We start from the raw sequence: 23,300 nt of genomic DNA, 5'->3' as shown, positions 1-23,300 counted from the left end.
GCTAGGTTTTTGATATCCAAAACAATATTCTTGAATCTCCACGGAATCACAAATCTCCCAATGACTACATCAATGACCAACTTGGAATCTCCTTCAACACGAATGTTTTTAAATTCTCTATTTCACTCCATAATCCTAGCATCTTTAAGGCCAACAACTTTTGCGATAGAAATTGTATTTTCTCCTAAGCATCTTGTTCCCGCAACAATAAGGCACCCATAATCATCTCAAATAATGAATTAGCGAACAATTCTTTCTCCTGATATGTTAGTTTTGATTTGATCTTGGAATTCTGCTCTGGCTTGTTAGGATCAAGGCTGATGTACATAGTGTCCTGATCGGCCTTTGACTTCGGAATGCTGTCTCTTTAGGAGTAAAGATCTAGGTCGAATTCCTTATAACTTGTTTGTTGACCCCCGGGCTGTGAGTGCTATGATGATTGGTCCATGGGAGCGCTGAAGCTCCGTTCTCCCTTTGGGATCATGTTAATACTCTCGAAAACACATCAACATGTTGCCACTCCATCTCTTTTTATATTTTTTACCCCATCCAAAGCAAGGTAATGAGCAACAGATGGTAAGTCGATGACACATCTTTCATCTTGTGTAGCCAATTCCGGCCAAGATTGGCGTTATGGGGAGTCGAACAATCGATAACGTGGAAGGTCACTAGATGGTAGTAAGGTTTTTCCTGAATTGCCAGCTTCATCGTTCCTAGGGACCGGATAGGGTCCCTGATCCACTGTCCACCAAAACCCGACTAACTAAGGTATTGGAAATCTATATCTTGATTGCAAAGGCATTGTCATGGGGACAACATCTTGCAAGTCTTGACCAAAGAACATCAAGATGTTAGAGTTGATGATCAGGGGTTTGTTGATGGAAGTCACCGTTTGTTGCTTCTTGCACACCACCTTCCTTTATTACTGAGTTTCTTTTACAGATATTCCTATTCCCTGGATATGCAGTTGACTCCGGGAAGTATCTCTTCCCTGAAATGCTGGGTAAGATAAAGACCTCAAAGCCTTCTGGACTTTCTTCATTGTGTTTCGGGAGGAGGTCGTTAAGGTGATGCCTTTTGACTGAAATTAACAATTACTGTTGGGATTTTGGTAGGTGCTGCCTAGATCGATGCCTCCTTAAAACAAGAGAAGGCATCCTTAAGTTCTTTCACTTGCATCTTTAGATCAGCGAATCTTGTCGGTTCTTTGGCTAGTGGGTTTTCTCAAATATTTTCCAAAGATAGACATACCTCTATCAAATCTTCCCATTTGGTCTATCGCAGAAACTCCACCATTATCAGGGTTAGCGCCGTGCGGGGAGATTGTGCAATTGCAGTATGATTGCTTGGGAAGGATCTCCATAGGTGTAAAGTGATTTGGTCGAGAGGAATATGAGTTCACTCTCACTAAAAGCATCAATTGTTGGAATCAAATTCGCTCATCGTCGCGAATGGTGAAGGCATAAATCCAAGCAGAAAATAACCGTGAGCAATTCTGAGACAAGGGGGAGTGTGCTGGCCAAAGGCTCTCCGATGCTGAAGTTAGTAAGCAAGTATAAGACTCAAGAAGTGGGCAAGAGAATTAGAGTGCGATGATTGCGTTACACATGATGAACTTTAGATGAGTGTATTTATACTAGCTGAGATAGAGTCTTTTTTAGGATATAATCCTTGTACAATGCCGGGAGAATCCTAAAGGATATCTAAAAGCAGATATTGCATCATTTTTAAGTGTGATTACTTGTGGTGCACGCTGATTCCTACATTATAGGAACTCAAAGACATACAAAGGATCTTGATGATTCCATACGTCTTGCAGAACAATAATGGTCAATCTCGACAAAGTAGCTCGAACTTCGCCCACTACTTCAGAATAGGATGAGGGTGGCACCATTGCTCCGTTAATCCAGCTTCGCTCAAAGTTATTGAGTCTATGATCGGACTTTTGAGGTAATTGTATTCCGATCAGCCTTACTTTGGCCATGAAAAATCATGGTTCCACATTGGATATTACGTATTTTCATCGTACAAATTTCATAAACGGAACCGTACAATTTTTTTAGTCTTCATTTAAAGATCATCCTTACCAAAAAATAAAACAAATTGAGGTCATTTAGTCATCCAAATCTATCAAATAAATGGCCGGTTCATCATTAATATTGACACGCCTCGATCCCGATGTTCGGGGGACAGTGGGATGGCCATGTGCTGGCCGACACCCAAGGATGACACAAGCCATTTAATGAATGCATATGCCGAGAACATGTGAAACATGCATATAAATTTTGCGCGAACTACGCAATATAATATTCAAATACAAACCATACCAAAATAATATAATAATAATATTCAGCCATCAACAAAATGATAATGATAATGTACGACATGTTTAGAGCATACATCTAATTCACAATACAAGTGGAAGGTGTGACAGAAAGTGTTGTTACAAGTGATTTCAAAAGCAGAGAGGATGGCATGATATCACTAGTAGGGGAATGCCTTATAGCTCGGATCGTATGCCTCGTTCCTATATCCTGAGGGGGCAGAAAACAAACATGAGTGGACCAAGTTGATATATACAATATTAAAACAGTTATTCATCAATGTACTAACCCCCAAAGTTTATGAAAACTCAATAGTATACTATGTAATAGGTTTTCCGAAAACCCTAGCATGCCATAAAACCTTTCATAAAACATATATCGTATATAATGTGCTAAATAGTGGTATCATAATCGATCGAAACCACTACATCACCCGACCTTTTGCCCAAATATATGAATAACTTCCGACCTGTAGGCCACTACATCACCCGACCCGTAGGCCAAATATATGAATATCTTCCGACCTGTAGGCTACTACATCACCCGACTCGTAGGCCAAAATAAATATCTTCTGACCCATAGGCCACTACATCACCCGACTGAAGCCAATATAAGTATCATCGCCCGTAGGCAGAACAGTGACCACTAGATAAGCACAAAAACATTGAATATAGTCTTTCCAACATAAGTACATATATCTCAACAGAGCTTAGTTAGTCAAACATCATGTCTCAAAACATCTTCATAGTATATAGTCATCCATCATATATACTACAAAGAACATGAAGATCGATAAAGCATGGTATTCCAAAATATTCTCAATAAAGCATGATATCTCATAATAAGTAAAATCTATTTTACTCATAAAACGTAATCATTAAATCATGCTTTTCATGTACGTATTTCTAATAGTAAAATATGCATTTTAGAAGGAGGCCACTCACGGATACTCTGTCGTCGAAGAGTCGTGCAAAATAGGAAGGATGGAAACTCTGCTAATAATCTCACCTAAGCACATAAAGGGTCCAATTAATAAAACTCTACCATAGCGATTGAATTTCTGAAAATAGACATTATAAATGGATTCATGACGTTGAAAAACATAAGGGGGGACCTCATGTAACCCCATGCACTACCACACGTTGAGATGGGTCGTCGAAAACCCAGCCCAAAGCTTTGGACTGGAAGACCTGGTTTAGGGTCTCGGGTTGAGTATGACTCAGTTTTTGACGAGGGAGAAGACTGGAGCTTCCCAAGCTCCGATCGACTCCGTTACTCAACCCTAGGGTACGATCTAGCTATCAAGTTGAAGATTAGGAGGAGAGGAAAATATTTGTACCTACAACATGCTGTGAGGTGGCCGGAGTCGGTCGGAGTTTAGCTCGAAATCCATGGGACTCGCGGGAGTCTCTAAGCCCTTGCACTAGTTCCCTTGGTGCTACCTTCTTGGTCCTGGGCTCAAGGGTCAGTGTTTGTGGGTCATGGGTTCGAAGGTTGGTGTGTGAGTGTCGTTGGAGGGGTGAGAGCACAGAAAGAGAGATCTGCGAAAATGAGAGAGAGTGTGAGCTGAGAGAGAGTGAGTACTTGGGGGAGAGAAAAGAAAATGAGAGAAAGAAAATGGGGGAGGGGGAGCTACCATGTGGTAGTCAGAGAGAGTGGGAGAGTTAGGAGGAAATCCAGAAAGGGGATCCGGATTAGGTAGAGAATAAGGGACAAAAATCCTAAGTGGGTCTCACAGTTTGCAAATTAATAACGTAAAGAATGAAACATAAAAATATCTGAAAACATTCGATGTTCGAACGTAGAATCTTCGTTATAAATTCGAATTCAAATCAGTTCGCGCCTACTCGTTCAAATGTACAATTTCTGGCCCTACTAAAACTCGTTCATCGACCTCAGTCTAACACAAAGGTGTTTGACACGCCTTCCCATACAACCCCTCAAATGGTGCAGTGCTGATACTGGAGTGGTAGCTGTTGTTGTAGGCAAACTCAATCAATGACAAATAGCTATCCTAATTACCCTTCCACTGGAGAACAAACACTCTCAACATGTCCTCCAAAGTCTGAATTGTCCTTTTAGATTGACCATCGGTCTGTGGATGATAGGCAGTGTTGTACAACAACTAAGTATTCATGGCATCATTGAAAACTCTCCAAAATTTGAAGGTGAATCTTGGATCTCTGTCCGAAACAATGGTGACAAGTACACCATGAAGTTTAACAATGTTATCAATGAATAACTGTGCCAACTTCTCTAGTGTGTAGGCCAGTCGAACAGGTAAGAAATGAGCTATCTTGGTTAGTCGATCCACAATCATCCAAATGCCATCAAACCTTGACCACATGCTCGGCAAACCATACACAAAATCCATGGTGATGTATGTCCGCCTTCACCTGCTGGCAAATTATATGTCTTTTCACATAATCTACCACATCCCGTTTCATCCCATACAAGAAGTAGAATGAATGGATAATGTGATACAATTTTGTACTCCTCAAATACATGGCATAAGCCGAAATATGGGCTTCATCCAGAATTTCCTTCTTCACCATTTCATTGTCCTTAGGCACAAACAACTTACTTCCCATCACTAAGGCTCCATCTTTCTGGATTTTCAAATCTCGCCTAGAACCATTCCGCACCTATTCCTTTAAGTCTGCACAATGTTGGTTGAGCTCTTGAACTTCCCGAACCAAATCCACCAAAACATGACTAATTTGGAAGTGTGATGTCACATCCCAGTCTCGACTCTGCCGTAGCATGATATTGTCCGCTTTGGGCCGCGTCCTCACGGTTTTGTTTCTAGGAACTCATGAGCAATTTTCAGTGGGTCACCCATCCTGGGATTGCACTAGCCCGAACTCACTTAACTTCGGAATTCCGATGGAATCCGAAGCAGTGAGTTCCCAAAAAGCCTCGTGCTTTATGGAGGTGGGCATGTATATATAAGGCACATTACCCCTCTTCGTTAGTCGATGTGGGATGTTATAATCCACCCCCTTTAGGGGCCCAACGTCCTCGTCGGCACACTTACACCATTTGGCAGAGTGGCTCTGATACCATTCTGTCACATTTTAGACCGGCTTCGCTGTAGCATGATATTGTTTGCTTTGGGCTTACCATTCCCACACAGTTTTGTTTTTGGGAACTCAGACGAGAACTTCCCAGTGGGTCACCCATCCTAGGATTGCTCTCGTCCGAACTCGCTTAACTTTGGAGTTTTGATGGAATCTGAAATAAATGAGTTCCCAAAAGGCCTCGTGCTATAGAAAGTGGGTATGTACATATTAGGCACATCACCCCCTCTCCGTTGGTCGATGTGGGATGTTTCAATCCACCCCCTTTAGGGTCTCGATGTCTTCATCGACACACTCGTACCACACGACAGAGTGGCTTTGATACCATTCTGTCACAAACCAATCTTGACTTCGCCGTAGCACGATATTGTCCACTTTGGGACCCAGCCACAGCCTCACGATTTTGTTTCTGGGAACTCACAAGAGAACTTCCCAGTGGGTTACCCATCTGGGAATGCTCTCGCCTGAACTCACTTAACTTCAGAGTTCCGATGGAATCCAAAGCCAATGAGTCCCTAAAAGGCCTCGTGCTATATGAAGGTGGGCATGTACATATAAGGCATATCACCCCCTCTCCGTTGGTCGATGTGGGATGTTACATGTGCCAACAATGCTCCCTGTGAATCTAGTGTCACGGTAATGCCGGTCTCTCAAAGAGAAAACAGTAGCGGAACATGGATAGCTCAAAGAGAAGTAAGCTGTCCATATGATTTCTGGCTAAGTGTCTGTTACGACGTTGGCTTGACCATGATGATACTCAATAGTGTAATCGTAGTCACTAATGAGTTCTATCCATCTTCTCTGCCTCAAATTCAATTCCTTTTGGGTGAAGACATATTTTAAACTTTTATGATCAATAAAGATGTGGCACTTCTCACCGTACAAGTAATGTTGCTAGATTTTTAGAGCAAAAACCATTGTTCCGAGCTCCAGATCATGATTAGGTAGTTTCTATTGTGGGTTTTGAGCTGCCTGGAAGCATAACGATGACTTTCCCATGCTGCATCAAAACACAACCCAATCCCGACAAGGATGCATCACTGTACATTTCAAACTCATCGCCATCGTTCGGAAGAGCAATGACTGGGGCTTGAGTAAGGTGCTGCTTAAGCTCTTGGAAACTCCATTCATAATTCTCATCCCATTCGAATTTGACCCCATTCCAGGTTAACTTAGTGAGAGGTGGGGCGATTTCCGAGAAATCCTGCACAAAACGTGGGCAATAGCCAACCAGCCCTATAAAGCTCATCACTTCAGTAACATTCCTGGATTCCTCCCACATAGACACTATCGAAATCTTCTGAGGTTCCACACTAATTCCCTCAGCGAAAACTATATGCCCAAGGAAACTGATCTACACTTACTGAACTTTGCATACAGCTGATGTTTGCTCAACTTCTCCAACACCAACTTCAAATATTTCTTGTGCTCAGTATTACTCTTGAAGTAGATCAGGATGTCATCAATGAAAACAATCACAAACCGATCGAGATACAGTCTGAAGACTCTATTCATCAAATCCATGAAAGCTGCAAGTGCATTCATCAATCCAAAAGGCATGCCACGAAACTGATAATGTTTATACCTATTACATAAAGTAGTATTCAGTACATCTTCATTCCGGATCAGCAACTGGTGGTAAACCGAACGAAAATCAATCTTAGAAAACACTTGAGCATCGCTTAACTAGTCAAACAGATCATCAATCCAGGCAGAGGATAATGGTTCTTCACCATCAGCCAATTCAGTTGACTGTAGTCGATGCAAATTCTCATTGACCCATCATTCTTTTTGACAAACAATACAGGAGCACCGCAAGGAGACATGCTGGGCTGGATATAACCTTTCTCCACAAGCTTATGAAGTTGAATATTCAATTCTCTCAACCCAGTTGGTGCCATTCGGTATGGTGCCAATGAAATAGGGTTAGTGCCTGGAAGTAGATCAATGGTGAATTTGATTTCCCTCGCAAGTGGTAACCCTGGCAAATCCTCTGGAAATACATCGGTGAATTCATTCACCACTGGCATATCTCTAGCACATAGCTAAGAATCCTACACAACCCTTATGTAGTAATTTCGTCATCTAGATAGCGGAAATAATATTATTCTGGAAGATCTGTCGCTCACCTTGAAATGGATCGCTGGTCGTCCAGGCCGATCAAGGGTCACCAATTTCTCTTTACATCCGATATAGGCATTGTGCCTAGATAACCAATCTGTTCCCAGAATGACATCGAACTCCACAAGGTTGAAAGGAATTAAATTGGCCTCCATAAGTTCCCTTTCGACAATAATTGGTCATTCCTTAACTCTCACTGTGCACAAATGAGATCTCCAGGTGGCAATGGTATGAACATATCAAAACCAAGTGATGTAGGTTGTGGGTTAATAACTCGTGCAAATTGTGACAATATAAATGAATAAGTGGCACCCAAATCAATCAAAACACGAGCCCAATTACCCTAAACAAGTAACGTACCAATGATGACTCTAGGTTTTTATTCTGCCTCCTGCTGAGTCATGGCGTTGATGCGCCCATGAGCCTGACGTCCCGAACCACTATTACGGGCCACACGAGTCCTAAGACCCTGGTTGTTGCGACTTGCTCGGTTCCCCTAAGCACGAATGCTCGAAGGTGCACCAGAAAACTGCGGCTATCTCCAAGTAGAAACTTGAGTACTCGAATTGCTACTCCCACCATAAATCTGAGTAGTCGAATAATTTCCTCACCGTAATTCGAAGTGCTCAGGTTATTACCCCCACCGTAACCCGAACCGGAAGCAAAACCATTAGATGAATGCAGAGTAGCATAATCACGGGCTATGTGTCCAAAGCTGTCACACCTGTAACACTTGGCCGTATTAGCCGCACCTGGATTAAAATGGCTAAAAGATCGCCACACCAACTCATTGCTTGAGCCCTCACTAGATGATCCCAAACCCTAACCCTGTCGCTTGAACGACTAAGAGTGTCTAAGGCCGAATGAATTAGAAGAAGTAGAAAGCTCCCTCATACTCCAGGATCGGAATCAACGACCCCGTTGGTTCTGGTTCCGAGGTTGATTATGAGTTTAAGGATGATTCTGGTTAAGTCTACTTCACCTCGTTTGTTCAATCCTCAAAGCCACCTCAATTATATCCGCGTAGGAGGCATACCTCTGTGGTGCCAGAAGCTCACAAATGTCATTATTTGTAGCAATTTGTAGTTGTATCATCATTTCCTGCTGGTTCCCATAGGTTCTTTTGCCAACCGTCGAAAGATGCTATCAAATTCTGTAGTACTTAGATTACCCTGGTAAAACTTTAGGAATTCTTGTGTCTTCCTCAGCTGATAACCGGGTCTCAAAAAGTGTGCGCTGAAAAATCTCCTGAATGTAGCCCAAGTCATCAAAGAATTACGTGGGTGAGAACCTGTCACTGACTTCCACTTATATCTTGCATTCCCCTGAAGAAAGTAACCAACGATTTTGCCCATTCAGACGTTCGGCATCTCATACTCTTTAAGGTGTCCTCCATGTTTTCTAGCCAATCCTCAGCTTCCTCACAAGCTCCAACTACATTAAGCTCTGTAATGCCATGGCTACGAGCAATCTCCATATAAGTACAACTTGGCCTGTTACTCCCAGGAAGAGTATTTCGTAGAGCAGAGGTCAACTATTGAATTCCTCCTATTAGACCAGAACGAGGTTGTCGAGGTACATTCCCACTAGTAGGATCCATGATTCTGATAAGAGGCAAACATGATTTAGAAGAACGAAAGATTATGATTACCAAATGGAAGAATGAAGTCCTAAGTATGCTCTAATACCAATCTGAAACGCCCCGATCCCGATGTCTGGGGGACAGCGGGATGGCCACGTGCTGGCCGACACCCGAGGGTGATGCAAGCTATTTAATGAATGCATATGCCGAGAATATATGGAACATGCATATAAATTTCGTGCGAACTATACAATATAATATTCAAATACAAACCTTACCAAAATAATATAATAATAATATTCAACAGTCAATAAAATGATAGTGATAATGCATGACATGTTCAGAGCATACATCTAATTCAAAATACAAGCAGAAGTTGTGACAGAAAGTGCCATTACAAGTGATGTCAAAAGCAGAGAGGATGGCATGATATCACTGATAGGGGAATGTCTAGTAGCTCAGATCGTATGCCTTGTTACTATGTCTTGAAGGGGCGCAAAACAAATATGAGTGGACCAAGTTGATATATATAATACTAAAACATTTATTCATGAACGTACTAATTCCCAAAGTTTACGAAAACTCAGTAGTATACTATGTAATAGGTTTTCCGAAAACCCTAGCATGCCATAAAACCTGTCATAAAACATATATCGTATATAATGTGCTAAATAGTGGTATCATAATTAACCGAAGCCACTACATCACCCGACATGTAGGCCAAATATATGAATATTTTCCGACCCGTAGGCCACTACATCACCCGACCGAAGCCAATATAAGTATCATCGCCCGTAGGCAGAATAGTGATCACTGGATAAGCACAAAAACATTGAATATAATCTTTCCAACATAAGTACATATATCTCAACAGAGCTCAGTAGCTCAAACATCATATCTCAAAACATCTTCATAATATACAATCATCCATCATATATACTACAAAGAATATGAAAATAGATAAAGCATGGTATTCCAAAATATTTTCAGTAAAGCATGATGTCTCATAATAAATAAAATCTAATTTACTCATAAAACGTTTCATAAAACGTAACCATTAAATCATGCTTTTCATGTATGTATTTCTAATAGTAAAATATGCATTTCAGAAGGGGTCCACTCACAGATACTTCGTCGTTGAAGGGCCATACGAAATATGAGGGATGGAAATGCTGCTAATAATCGCACCTAAGGGCATAAAGGGTCCAATTATTAAAACTCTACCATAATAATTGAATTTCTGAAAACGGACGTCATAAACGGATTTAGGACGTTGAAAAACATAAAGATGGGACCTCAGGTACCCCCACGCGCCGCTGCAAGGTGGCGACTCTGACGGCCACGTGTGAGATAGGTCGTCGGAAAGTTCACCGGAAAAGTTGTCAGCGCGTGTGCTCCATGGGCTGGTACTGGCTGGCCTTCATGCATGCCCATGCGTAGGCCTACTTGCCGGTTGGGTCTAGGCTCCGACTGGGTTTGGGCCTTGACCTGGGGTCCTGGGCTTGGGCTTGGGGTTCTACACTTGGGCCTGTGGTTCCTAGGCTGGGTTTAATGGGTTTGGGCCTAGGTTTATTGGGCCTAAGGCCTTAGTTAGCACGGCCTAAAGGCCTGGGTTCAAAGGGATTTTGGGCTTCGGTTCTAACGGGTTTTGGGCTTGAAAGCCCGGCCTAAAGTTCTGGACTAGAAGACCTGGTTTAGGGTCTCAAGTCAGGTATGACCCGGTTTTTGACGAAGGAGAAGACCGGAGCTTCCCAAGCTCCGATCGTCTTCGTTACTCAACCCTAGGGTGCGATCTAGCTATCAAATTGAAGCTTAGGAGGAGAAGAAAAGATTCGTACCTACAACACGCTGTGAGGTGGCCAGAGTCGGCAGGAGTTTTGTCTGAAATCCATGGGGCTCGTTGAAGTCTAAGCCCTTGCACCAGTTCCCTTGGTGCTACCTTCTTGGTCCTGGGTTCGAGGGTTGGTGTCTGTGGGTCGTGGGTTCGAAGGTTGGTGTGTGTGTGTCATTAGAGGGGTGATAGCACAAAGAGAGACATCTGCGAGAGGGAGAGAGAGTACTTAGGGGAGAGAAGAGAGAAGTAGAGAAAGAAAAGAGGGAGGGGGAGTTGCCACATGGCAATCAAAGAGAGTGGGAGAGTTAGGAGGAAATCTAAAAAGGGGATCCGGATTGGGTAGAGGATAGGGGACAAAAATCCTAAGTGGGTCCTACGGTTCACAAATTAATAACGTAAAGAACGAAACACAAAAATATTTGGAAACGTTCGACGTTCGAACGTAGAATCTTCGTTATAAATCCGAATCTATTCGCGCCTACGCGTTCGTGGCTATAAGTACGTTAAGAATAAATTAGAAAAAGTAAAACTACGCGTTCCAACGAGACGGTCAAACTAAGTCAACTCAAGGGCAAAATGGTAATTTCATAAGTCCGTAAATATGAAAATATACTAAATTTGGGATGGGGTTTCACAAATATGTTACTTGATACACAATTGGTGATTCGGTACATTTGAAAGACTAAATGATCTCCGATTTAAATGATTTTTGCAGAGCTGAACTTCGAATGAAGATTAAAAAGTTGACGATTCCGATTATGAAATTTGTACGGTGAAAATACGTTACTTGTAAGTTGAGTTGTGAAATTATCACCTCAAGGGAGAATGTAAGTATTATTCTTTTTACATCCCCTTAATTCTTAATATAGGAAATTGGAGCAATTGTTTATAATTAAATTGTGGATTTGGTCCACAAAAATAAAAGTTCATAAAATATACAAAATGTGGAGTATTAGTTCTTTTGTGCTGACTCTGAAAATTTTCATTAGTGTGTTGATGTTGAGTATGTGGGCTCCATATTTAGTTGATTTATGGAGATGCCTTAAGGCTTAAAAGAATTCTTTCTTTTGGGGGGGGGGGGGGGGCGTGGGTTTTGATTTAAAGTAATTAAAAAAAAAGAAACAGAAAAATGAAGTAAGTAACAACTCCATAGGTGTGGTTGTTTATGTAATTTTACCATTTTATCTCTGATACAAAATGTGTACCTAAGCAAAGGGCATTGTTAGGCATTTAAAATGCTTCACCAATTGTGCCTTCTTTTATATAGAGGGAAGAGAAGAGACACCATTATAATAGCACAAGAATAAATAAACAAATAAATTTTATATTTTTGTTCCTCTCTCTAGGCTCACACCTTTTTCCCTTTCCACAACTTCCCAACCTACACCCTTCTCCGCCACTTTTGGCTACTTTCAATTGCAATCGATTAATCAAAGCTCAGGATTCTCTCTTTTTCATTTTCTTTTTCAACTCTAGCAGCTAACAATTATGCTCGTGCATTTTGGTCGTTGCGGGTGAAGGTGACGAAGAGAGAATGGGAAGTTGTAGCCTCGTGGGTGCATAATTTGTATTTTACTTTGTCTTTAAAAAATGAATTTAATTACAATTTGTAAATCTCATTTCATGTCACGTAAGAAAAATAAATGAAAAACAAGAAGAGTTGAAATTAAGGATTAATGCTCCATATTTTGTCAAGTTTAAAAACCAAATCTAATTGTTGTAAATGGAGGTGTGAATGCTCATTGTAATAAGCAACAATGTATGATAAAAACATTTACAACATCGTCAAAGAGAGTTGGTTTGGTAGGTTTGTAAGACATTTTGCCTATAAAAGATTGAAAAATAAAAGAAAGAAGAGAAGTGAGAAACATACGGCGGAAAGGAAAGAAAAGAGGAAAGGAAGAGAGAAAAGAAAGAAGAGAGAGAAAGAAAGGAAAGGAAGAACGAGAAGCAGATTAAAATACGAATGAGTTAGGCTAGAGAGAAGAGAGAAAATAGTGAGTTATTTTGTAATCCTATTATCTTGTTTTGAAGACATAGACACACTTACCGAATCTCGTAAATATTATATTATATTTATTTTATATTTCACTGCATTCATATTCTCAATTTCAGTAATGAATTTTTTGAGTTAAAAGGTCCAAAATTACAATTGATTCATAGTGTTCAGTCAGCCGTCGCCGACTCGCCGCCTATATTATTTTATTCGAGCCCTTCCCAACTCCCTCTTCGGACTTTTAACGAACACCTCGTCTGCTCTGCGCATATTTCTCAACCTCTATTTGTACCAATGCTGAGGGCTTTTCCTGCCCTTTCCCGCCTGCCCATTCCCTCTTTCCCCATAAGTAATAAGACCACGTAACGTCAATGCTTCACTTTTACCTTCTTCTCCCTTTTCTTCTTCTTCATCTTCTTTTTGTATTCTTTTTCCTCTGACTAATTTGTAATTTTATTGGGTGCTTTTCGCAGAAGTGCTTTTAGCAGAATGAGCTCAACCCCATCACCAAAATGCCCAAAATTTATTCGTGTGGAAGAGAGTAAGATCTGCTCAATAAGCAAAGCTGATGGTAACCCCTTTTACCCTTTGTTTTCATTTCATTATTTTGTATTTGTTTTGGGCATTGAATTTTTGGACATTGTTTTATAAGGTTCGTAAAAAATTGCTGTAAGCTTCTCTATATGATTGTGATTTTGCAGTTATCAGGTTTAGTCTTGTGTCATATAACATTTTGGCTCAGGTATGAATGACTATCACACTTTTTTTTCTGACAATTTCCGATTTCGTGCTTAATTGACCGTGTTTTAGTTTTTGCCTTTTGGGGTTTATTATATGAATCGGTATTCGATTATCGCTTTGTATCCACAAAGAAGTGTATGAAATAATAATGAACTTTTATTTAACTAAACGGAAATTACATGTTACAACTGAATCCAGCTTCCTTTTATCTTTCTATGCCAATGTGATTGTTTGTTTTCTATGTTTTGTGATCATTAATGAAGTGAATGTGTTGATTATATGCAATGTTGCCCATATTATCTTTGTATTTTTTCATTAAATGATATGTTTATTGTTAATAGTAAATTTAATTTTCTTGTATTTTGCTTCAGTTGGTTCTATTATAATGTTATTCTGTAATATTTCCTAATTCATTTGATGTTGAGGAAGTACTTTACAAGTTACATATCGGAATATGAATTCCTTGTGAATGTTATTTTTATATTTTTACCGTTTGTCTAAAATATCTCTCTATTTTTTGTATTTGCAGGTGTACGTAAAGAGCTCATTGTTTCCACACTCTCCATCCTCCTGTCTCAGGTATAATATAAATCATAACTTAAGCATTTTGTGAATAAGTTGCTCGATTGTTAGCTTATATTGATATAAGTAGTCTCTATTACTAGTTGTTCCATTTAATTGGCGCAACATTAGAATAGTTGTTCCATTTAATTGGCGCAACATTAGGATAATGTTGGCTTATAGTGATGCATAGCACGTAAGCTAACCTGCTATGAACATGGAATTATAAGCAGGAACTTAGACCTATGTATCAGATAGTCTGTTGGTTTGGTTTGTTGTCTACAACATGTAAAGTAAGTTTTGGCATGCCCAGACGGTACATCAGTACACTGCATGTGTCTACAACATACCTTTTACCTTTTTACCCATCTAATTTTGTGATGTCAATTACCTTCTTCTGATGTTTGGCTGGATTGCTTAGTAATATTCTACACATTGAGCAAAGTTCCAGGAGAAATAGATGAGTTTTTCCCTTTTTGGTAATGTTTTCTTCTGCATGTTATATAAAGTCTTTCACATGTGAGTTTTTCCCTTTATGTTTGGAAATATGCTTACCATAGGTGGAAAGCTCGCTCGCAGGCCATTTTGAGTGTTGTAAAGAACCTTGGAGCTGACTTTTTCTGTCTACAGGTTTCCTTTTATGTTCTTTGTTATATTTTTCTGCTTTTCTTGAAAGGGGAGATAAATAGTTTCTTTGCCATTTATATAACCTGTTGTTTTGAACAATATAAAATTCTTTCCAGGAAGTTGATAAGTATGACAGCTTTTACAAAGGAAATATGGAGAGCAATGGATATTCTAGTACGTATATTCAGAGAAGTGGGCAAAAGCGTGACGGATGTGGAATTTTTTATAAACACGAAATGTAGGTTAAAAATCGACTCCTTTTCCCAGTTTAATGTGCATAATTTACATACTTACTGACTAGAATGAGCCATCAAGAAAAATATGAAAATAATAAAGAACAAGTATTTAACATCTAACAACGCCAAGTAAGGAGCAAGTCTTAGCATCTTCAAAGTGTTGTTAGACATTGTGAGTAATCGGTGCTGGAAAATAACAAGGAGAAGGGTTCAATTTCAGGATAGATGCTTGAGAACACAAAGTGGCTTGTTTAGCCGGTTGAAATACTTGTGGCTTCCACTAGGAGGTAATCACGGGTAGGTTGGGATCTGGTGGCAGAGAAAGTGAAAAAGATTATTGGAAGATTGTAAGAAAGAATTCCTCTCAAGAGGAGGTAGGTTGACTTTGATTGATTTGGTTTTAAGCTGCTTACTAACCTACTGGCACTGTGTTTTTAAAATTCCAGCACAAGTACCCAATAGAATAGAGCAATTGATGAGGAATTTGTGTGACAAGGTTTTGAGTAAGGGAAGGTGGAGAACTTAGCTGGAGGAGAATTTGTGTGACAAGGTTTTGAGTAAGGTTTTGGTAAAGAGAAATAAGGCAGTGCTTGGAAAATGGCTAAGGACATTTCAGCTGGTGAGGTTTTTCTGTATGACATGATGTCATTAGAAACAGTTATGAGGTAGACAGGAATTTAAAGGGATTCTAATCCAGTAAACCTGTATGACATGATGTCATTAGAAACAGTTATGAGGTAGACAGGAATTTAAAGGGATTCTAATCCAGTAGTACAAGTTTCATTTTATCACCCTTTGGAAAGACATTTAGCAAGGTCTGAACTTTTTTTGTGTCTTGCTGTCTTTTTTGTGGTGGATAATGGAGTTTTTGGGACGAGAGTTGGCAGTGGAAACTTTGTTCATGACTTTTCAATGTCTCTACAGATTGGTAATATCGCAGTAATATAGCATAGTGTTCCTATAGTTAGAATGTGGTCAGTTTGTTCCTTTCTTTATAATGGGATGTAGGTCTCCACAGAAACTTGAGAGCGAATTTCAACTTGCAAAGGCCACTTCTTTGCCCCCAGTGACGTATCATGTGCATGGGAGTTCAAATTTTTGGGTAGTGTGATTGGAAAGGAACAAAAGGATTTTAAAGATTTTAGAGGGGAGCAGCACTAGGCTCCCGACTGCATTTTGGTCTTTGATTGCTTCTGAGTCTTGGGAAATTTCATTTCTTTTCGTTGCTACCTTTGCAGATTGGAAAGCTGTTCTTATCTAGATATTATGGTTTTTGTTGTATGTTAGCTAGAGCTTGATGCATTAGTTAGTTGCTTGTATTTAGTGGATACCCTATCCACACAATTTTAGTTGTTTTCTTTGTTTAATAGAGTTTTGTTTGTTATCAAAATTAAAAAATTCAATCTGAAGCGACTAAACCGTCCCGTTCATGTCGTGGACTCATATGAAATGGCAAAACCCATAGCATTGTCTCTGCATTGGCATATAGATATCGGGACAAATTTGGATAATTTCTTTCCAACTTTTTTTAAACTTTGCAGCAGAGCGTTACCTATTTAAATCTATTTCAAATTTAAATGCACGACTATCTCAATTGCCGGTTTAATTGTCCTTCATCCTTCAGGGCAGATTTGGTGTTGGAGGAGAAAATAGAATACAATGATCTTGTAAACTCAATTAAAGATGGAAATATACCCAGTGATGATAAACCAAATGATAAGAAAGCCACAGGAAATGAAGATGCCGGATCCAAAAATGGTAACTTCCATGCTGTTTTAATATCTAATCTGTTGCTGAATTCATGTTGCTAATGGTGTACCGTCTCAAATGTTTAAAATGTTAGAATCTTGATTTATGCTAATGCATAGGTATGTCTTTAATTTCAAGTATTTAGAGGAACTCATTCATTTGCAACTTTATCTATGTTCTTATTGTTGGTGACATTTTAAATACTTTTTCCCTTCTGCTCTGTGTTTTTTTCTATTGGTGTTATTAATCTTGATCATAGCTTCCTTATGTCTTGATACAGTTTTCTCCACAGAACTAGAGATTTGGTCGACTGTGACATTTTCTTCACTCTCTTCAGGTTCAATAGTAGAGACCACTCAGGATCGTGGAGATCCTAATGATCCTCGTGTCAGACTAAGACGTGATTGTGTTGGAATTATGGCAGCATTCAAGTTAAAACATCCTTGTAATCATTTTGTTATTGTGGCAAACACACATCTTTACTGGTAAAGTTGTTTGTTATTATATTGTTAGTTTCCTACTCTTTTATGCGGTGTTGTGTTTATGCTTCTTGCATATAGACGTGTGGTTTATATTTTATTTGTTCAAATTGTTAAGGACATTGATGTTTATGCTTCAGGGATCCTAGCTGGGTAGACGTTAAGCTTGCACAAGCTAAATATCTTCTATCACGTTTGGCTCAATTTAAAACATTAGTATCTGACAGATTTGAGTGCACTCCTTCATTGATTGTGGCTGGTGACTTCAATTCAGTTCCCGGGGATAAGGTCTGATGCCCTCAAATTTCTTAATATTCACCTACTTTACTCTTGTACTGGTTTGGTTTGCATTGTTTCCGATTCTTCAGTTTTTGTCTTAGTCCACTAGGGGACCTGGTGCATGCAAAATACTTCCCCCAGTTCTAACTTCTCTTGTATTCCAGGTTTACCAGTACCTTATTTCAGGCAACTCTTCATCTGCACCAACAATGGATATTCTAGAAGATCTGCCTATTCCCTTGTGCAGCACCTATGCTTATACACGAGGTGAACCGCCATTTACAAATTGCACCCCTGGATTCACTGGTACACTTGATTATATATTCTTTTCCCCTTCTGACCACATAAAACCAGTCAGTTTTCTTGAGCTTCCGGGACCGGATTCCTCTGATGTGGATGGTGGATTACCAAACCTCTTTCACCCAAGTGATCATTTACCAATTGGTGTGGAATTTGAGATATCCAGAGAATAGATTTCTTTTCTGACCAAAAAAAAACAATAAATTACTTGATACGGAAAGTAACATTTGGGTCCTTTAAAGTTTTGTTTTGCATTTTTAGGTTTATGCTTCTTATTTTCTAAACCTCGTGTTTTATAATTAACACTGAACTGCACATTTCATCGCTTAAGAGGGAAAGAGAAACGATTGGAGACTGATTGGTTTCGGCTACGCATAGGAGTTGGGCGGCCATGATAGGTTAGCTGAATTGATTAGTGTTATGAAGTGAATGGAAGAAAGTTACAATGTCTTATTTACGTAGAAGGTGACTGAATGGGTGGTGGGGAAGATTGAAGACTGAGGACTAAGAATTGAATGTCAAGCGTATAGCGCGAGCTTGTAATTAAGCAAGGTATTAAAGTGATTGGTTGTGTAGAGATTAAGGCAAGCAGGTTAGACGTTCACTCCCAATGGGCGGTTGGCAAATATCAGCTTGAGAAAGGAGTAGCAAATGAACGTAGATCCATTCTATTGCCTTCACGCTGTGTTGATGCATGAAATCTGACTTAACATATGATTTCTGTGAGATCAAATTGGACCACCAAGTCTGTGTATTTAATAATATGTCACCGCCAACCAGAAATATGTTACAACTTTTCTTAGAGTGAAGGAGTAGCTGGAATGGAGAGTATAATTTTTGATAACTTTTGTATATAGAGCTAGTATTGGGGACATACGTTGTTTGACACACATTTTTACACCCTATCAAATATTACTGTGGTGGTGTTGAATTTAGGGTCTGTACTCTGTAGACCTATCCTCATGGTCGTCATCGGCTTCGACGGACGGCGGTGGTGGTTCAACAGAATTTGGGTCGTGGATTTAGACAAGATTCGCAAGGAATCTCCTTAATTCTGTTATTCCCCATCACAACCTCGACAGTAAACAATGTCTATAAAAATTGTGTGTGAAACTAATTTTAAAAAGGGAACCTTAACAAAAACTAAGGCCTATAAAAATTGTGTCCTCACAGCTTGGCATTGTACCTTCATTTATATTAATTCTGATGGGTTTTCTTGCATTGCAAATAATACAAATCTATGATAATTTTAATCTCAAATTCTATTTTAAGTTTACAAAATCACATTCCTAATTGATAATTCTATTCACAATACTCATACACTTTATGATATATACTAACAAAAATTACCCGCGCAATGCTGCGAGTTTCAAATGCAACTAGTTCTTGCAATCAGTAAATATGATCAATAAGTTGTCAATAGTCAAAAAATATGTTGGCCAGGATAGTCAAATTTTATCAGATTACTCCAAATGACATCAACTTCTCCAAAAAGTTTGCTTCTAGACTCTTACCAATCACTCAATAGATTTGTTAATTGGCCCTAAACTCATTAAAAAAAAAAAGAAGCCAACTCTAATTAACAATAGCTAATCAAACTGCAAAAACAACATAGTGAGTTTCAACTGTGTTCAAACATCCGAATCAACAAATTCAAGTGTCTTGATATGCATTATTACCCAAAAGGCATCCATTACATTTTAATAAAAATTTCCCTAATGGACTTCAATTCACATACAATTTGAAAGATCAAATTCAAACATTGAAGCACTCAAGCAATTTAGATAATGCTTGAAAGATGAAATTCAAACACTCAAATCATTCTGCAACTGATTCACATGAGTCGCATTAGGTCCTTACCAACCAAAACTTTATCACAGCCAAACACTAGGTCCTTTCCATTAGTTAAGTAGATTTTACATAGCTGCATTCTCATTTAAGGAACACAAAAATATTTGTGACATCCCACATCGCCCAGGGGAGTGATCCTTATATGTATATTCTCATCTCTACCTAGCACGAGGCCTTTTGGGAGCTCACTGGCTTCGGGTTCCGTAGGAACTCCAAAGTTAAGTGAGAAAGGGGCTAGAACAATCCCATGATGGGTGACCCACCGGGAAGTTGCTCGTGAGTTCCCAAAAACAAAACCGTGAGGGAATGGTAAGCCCAAAGTGGACAATATTGTGCTACGGTAGTGTAGCGGGCCCGGGAAGTGATCCGTCCCGGGCCAGGATGTGACAATTTGGTATCAGAGCCTAACCCTGGCCGTGTTGTGCTGACGAGGACGTCGGGCCCCTAAGGGGGGTGGATTGTGACATCCCACATCGCCCAGGGGAGTGATCTTTATATGTATATTCTCATCCCTACCTAGCACGAGGCCTTTTGGGAGGTCACTGGCTTCGGGTTCCGTAGGAACTCCGAAGTTAAGCAAGAAGGGGGCTAGAGCAATCCCATGATGGGTGACCCACTGGGAAGTTGCTCGTGAGTTCCCAAAAACAAAACCGTGAGGGAATGGTAAGCCCAAAGCGGACAATATCGTGCTATGGTGGTGGAGCGGGTCTGGGAATATCGTGCTACGGTAGTGGAGTGGGCCCGGGAAGTAAATTGTCACAACCCCGTCGGGGGAAGCAGGATTTCACTATTGGGTGGGTAAAATCTTTGGTCGGACATACCTTGAAACTTTAGGGCAAATACATTTTTGGATCACTTTTTTCGGGGTTAATCTGACCTTCTTTCCAATGCATTTCTTAGGCCTTTCGGGTATGCCACGTCACATTCTAGATTATCCGGATGCTTACGCTGGGTGGAATGCCATTAGCAGTTTTGGCTTTTACATATCTGTAGTTGGGATTCGTCGTTTCTTCGTGGTCGTAACAATCACTTCAAGCAGTGGAAATAACAAAAGATGCGCTCCAAGTCCTTGGGCTGTTGAATAGAATTCAACCACACTGGAATGGATGGTACAAAGTCCTCTAGCTTTTCATACTTTTGGAGAACTTCCAGCTATCAAGGAAACCGTGAAGTAAAAGAAGAAAAGGTAGATGACTTCTACTAAGAACCTAACAGAACAAGCAATGCCCCATGCCTTTCTTGGTTGGACCAGCCCAAACGACGACTTCCTTCTTCCTGAATTGGGAGAGCAAGAACAAGTCTCTCTTCTTTTTCTTCTTATTACAGGCGACCCGTTTTCTCTTTTTACTTTTTTTTTTAGTGGGTTTTTACCCTTTATTGGAACTTTTAAAATTCTTTCTACTGAACGGGAGCTACTAGATTTTTATTTGAATCTTCCTTACCAAGACCCCGAATTGCGGGAAATTGTGCTGGTTGTTGGGCGTTTAAGCCACCATTATTCAGTGATGAAGCTCTAACGAACGAATCTTATGTGTTTTTTCCAGAGAGAAATCTCTTTCCACTAGAACAAGTCCGTTGCGAGCCGAGCGAACTATCCACCAAGTTGAACTATTGACTATCTTTACTAAGCCAACCGCCCCTTCTCCTATACCCGGCTGCTTCTCGCTCACCAAAGCGTACTTCGTTTAGGAGGTTCACGCAAGTATAGTGCGGCTTATGGTTCTAGTAGCACAAAATATATAAACCATACTATGCTAGTTCCCTTTAGAAGACTCAGTCTGACTATAGTTAGTAGTAGTATAGATTAGTTAGATTCGTAGAACAGAAGAAGAGCCCTTACTTGATATTATATTAGTAAAGCGTTAGCACCCCTATAGAGAAAGGCTCTCTTCTGGATAGATGCGAAGCCTTTGATGTTGGTATGGAGACTTTGTTTGCTTCCCGTTCGCTGAACAACCCCCCTGTTGCAACACTTAACTATGTGCTTCAAAGGGCGAACTCCACCTATTTTTGAGCTATTGAATTAGGCGATCCGAAAAAAAAAGATCTTTTTCACCCCTTCTATCAGAAAGGGAGGCTTGGCTCTGAAATGGTGGTAAGGCAAGCTGTATGTATCTAGGTAGAAGTAGACCTCGAGCTCCGGGGCTTTAAGGGATATGGCAAGTTTGGAATCCTAACCCAGGGCGTTTTGGTAGTTTTTGAGAAGTCTTTAAGAGATGGGGGGAAACCTCACGGTAAGACTTAAGTTCCAGAACTCGACGGGCCATGCCAACTCGTCTCGTGTCCAATGAAATTTCTGGCCCTGGCGCCCAGAGCTTTCTATCAGCTCTGGATTTACGTAAGGTTCCACCAGAGATAGAGGAAAAAGCCTCTTGGCTGCGACCGGAACGAACCACTTCAGGGATAAGAGCAGGAGCCGGAGCAACCGGGCGAGGAGGATCATAACTGCAGGATGGGGGACTTCCCCTTCGGAGAAGGTTGCCAGAAGAGTATTATGAAGCACTAAGTTACTTACGTTAAGGTCTTCAACAGGTACACTGAACACCAACTTACTCATGACGAAGCCAGAAGAGTAATCAAAAGAACTCAAGCCTTCCTTTTACTCCAATTAGCCTTCTCCTATTCCCCCGAACCCTATCTACTTTGGCTAATAATATTCTCTCGGTCTAGTGCTCTCTCTCTATGAAAATAGTTCCGTCTTAGGTGGGTAGATAAGCTGCTGATGATGAAGAAAAACTCTCAATCCTGGTTTGAGGCTATGCTGCTTCTAACCTTTCCTCACTTTCACGGCAAGAATAGGGGGCTGCAGGATCTTTAAAGTAGGTTCGACCGCATGCTACAGAGGAACGACAGACAGATCAGAGCAACGGATAAACAGACGGGCGTAGCCCTTCAATCTATAGATTTAATAGCACTACTAAAAAATAAGCCGCTGGTTCTGGCTGTGCCATGGGGGAATATTTCCGCGATAATGGAATGCACGCATTAATAATCTATGATAATCTTAGTAAACAGGCGGTGGCATATCGACAAATGTCATTATTGTTACGACGACCGCCAGGCCGTGAGGTTTTCCCAGACGATGTTTTCTATTTGCATTATCGGCCCATCACCTTGATATGATGCACACTCGGTAAGATCTTACCATTACCCCTTAAATATCCATATTCTGGGAACCTTGGACGATAGCTTTCCCCCGATTAACCGCCTATATTCTAGTCGGCTTGCCAATCAACTGACCCGCTTTCCTTGGCTAAAGTAAAGGGGATCGATCCCAGACGAGAATGGACTTCTCCGTAATGTAATAGAAGAGTCACAGTCTCTTCTTGACCAGACGAGGGGGTGAAAATGGGAGTAAGTATCCGTTCAAGCACAAATTGAAGCAGTTACAGATCCCTTATAGCAATTAATGAGTGACCCAGGCCCAGTATCAGATACTAAAGTTGATCCATCAAAAGCACTTGTGAGAGCACGATAGCAGAAAGACTAGGCCCATAGTGCTATGGTAGTGGAGCGAGCCCGGGAAGTAAATTGTCACAT

The 23,300-nt window shown here is 40.3% G+C and overlaps 1 protein-coding gene across 4 annotated transcripts; it reads left to right on the top strand.

Annotated features, from left to right (window-relative positions):
• The first annotated feature begins 12,798 nt into the window (after window positions 1–12,798).
• Window positions 12,799–18,263, top strand: LOC137731420 (DNAse I-like superfamily protein). 4 transcript variants are annotated; one of them, XM_068470528.2, is made up of 10 exons: window positions 12,799–13,299; window positions 13,411–13,508; window positions 13,639–13,679; window positions 14,208–14,257; window positions 14,800–14,869; window positions 14,983–15,104; window positions 16,727–16,860; window positions 17,189–17,336; window positions 17,471–17,618; window positions 17,774–18,263. In XM_068470528.2, exons 1-10 carry the CDS (start codon window positions 13,232–13,234, stop codon window positions 18,080–18,082), a joined length of 1,188 nt encoding a protein of 395 aa, XP_068326629.2. In that variant the 5' UTR covers window positions 12,799–13,231; the 3' UTR covers window positions 18,083–18,263. The 4 variants fall into 4 exon arrangements, with proteins under 4 accessions (XP_068326629.2, XP_088544289.1, XP_068326631.2 ...); XM_088688163.1 differs by having other exon boundaries at window positions 12,799–12,938; window positions 17,774–18,150; XM_068470530.2 differs by having other exon boundaries at window positions 12,815–13,286.
• The last annotated feature ends 5,037 nt before the right edge of the window (window positions 18,264–23,300 follow it).

The sequence above is a fragment of the Pyrus communis genome, chromosome 16, assembly GCF_041283825.1.
Source record: "Pyrus communis isolate YQ-2024b chromosome 16, ASM4128382v1, whole genome shotgun sequence".
Lineage (NCBI taxonomy): Eukaryota > Viridiplantae > Streptophyta > Magnoliopsida > Rosales > Rosaceae > Pyrus > Pyrus communis.
Note: the sequence above shows the minus strand (reverse complement) of the source record. Positions and strands in the feature narration are given on the sequence as shown.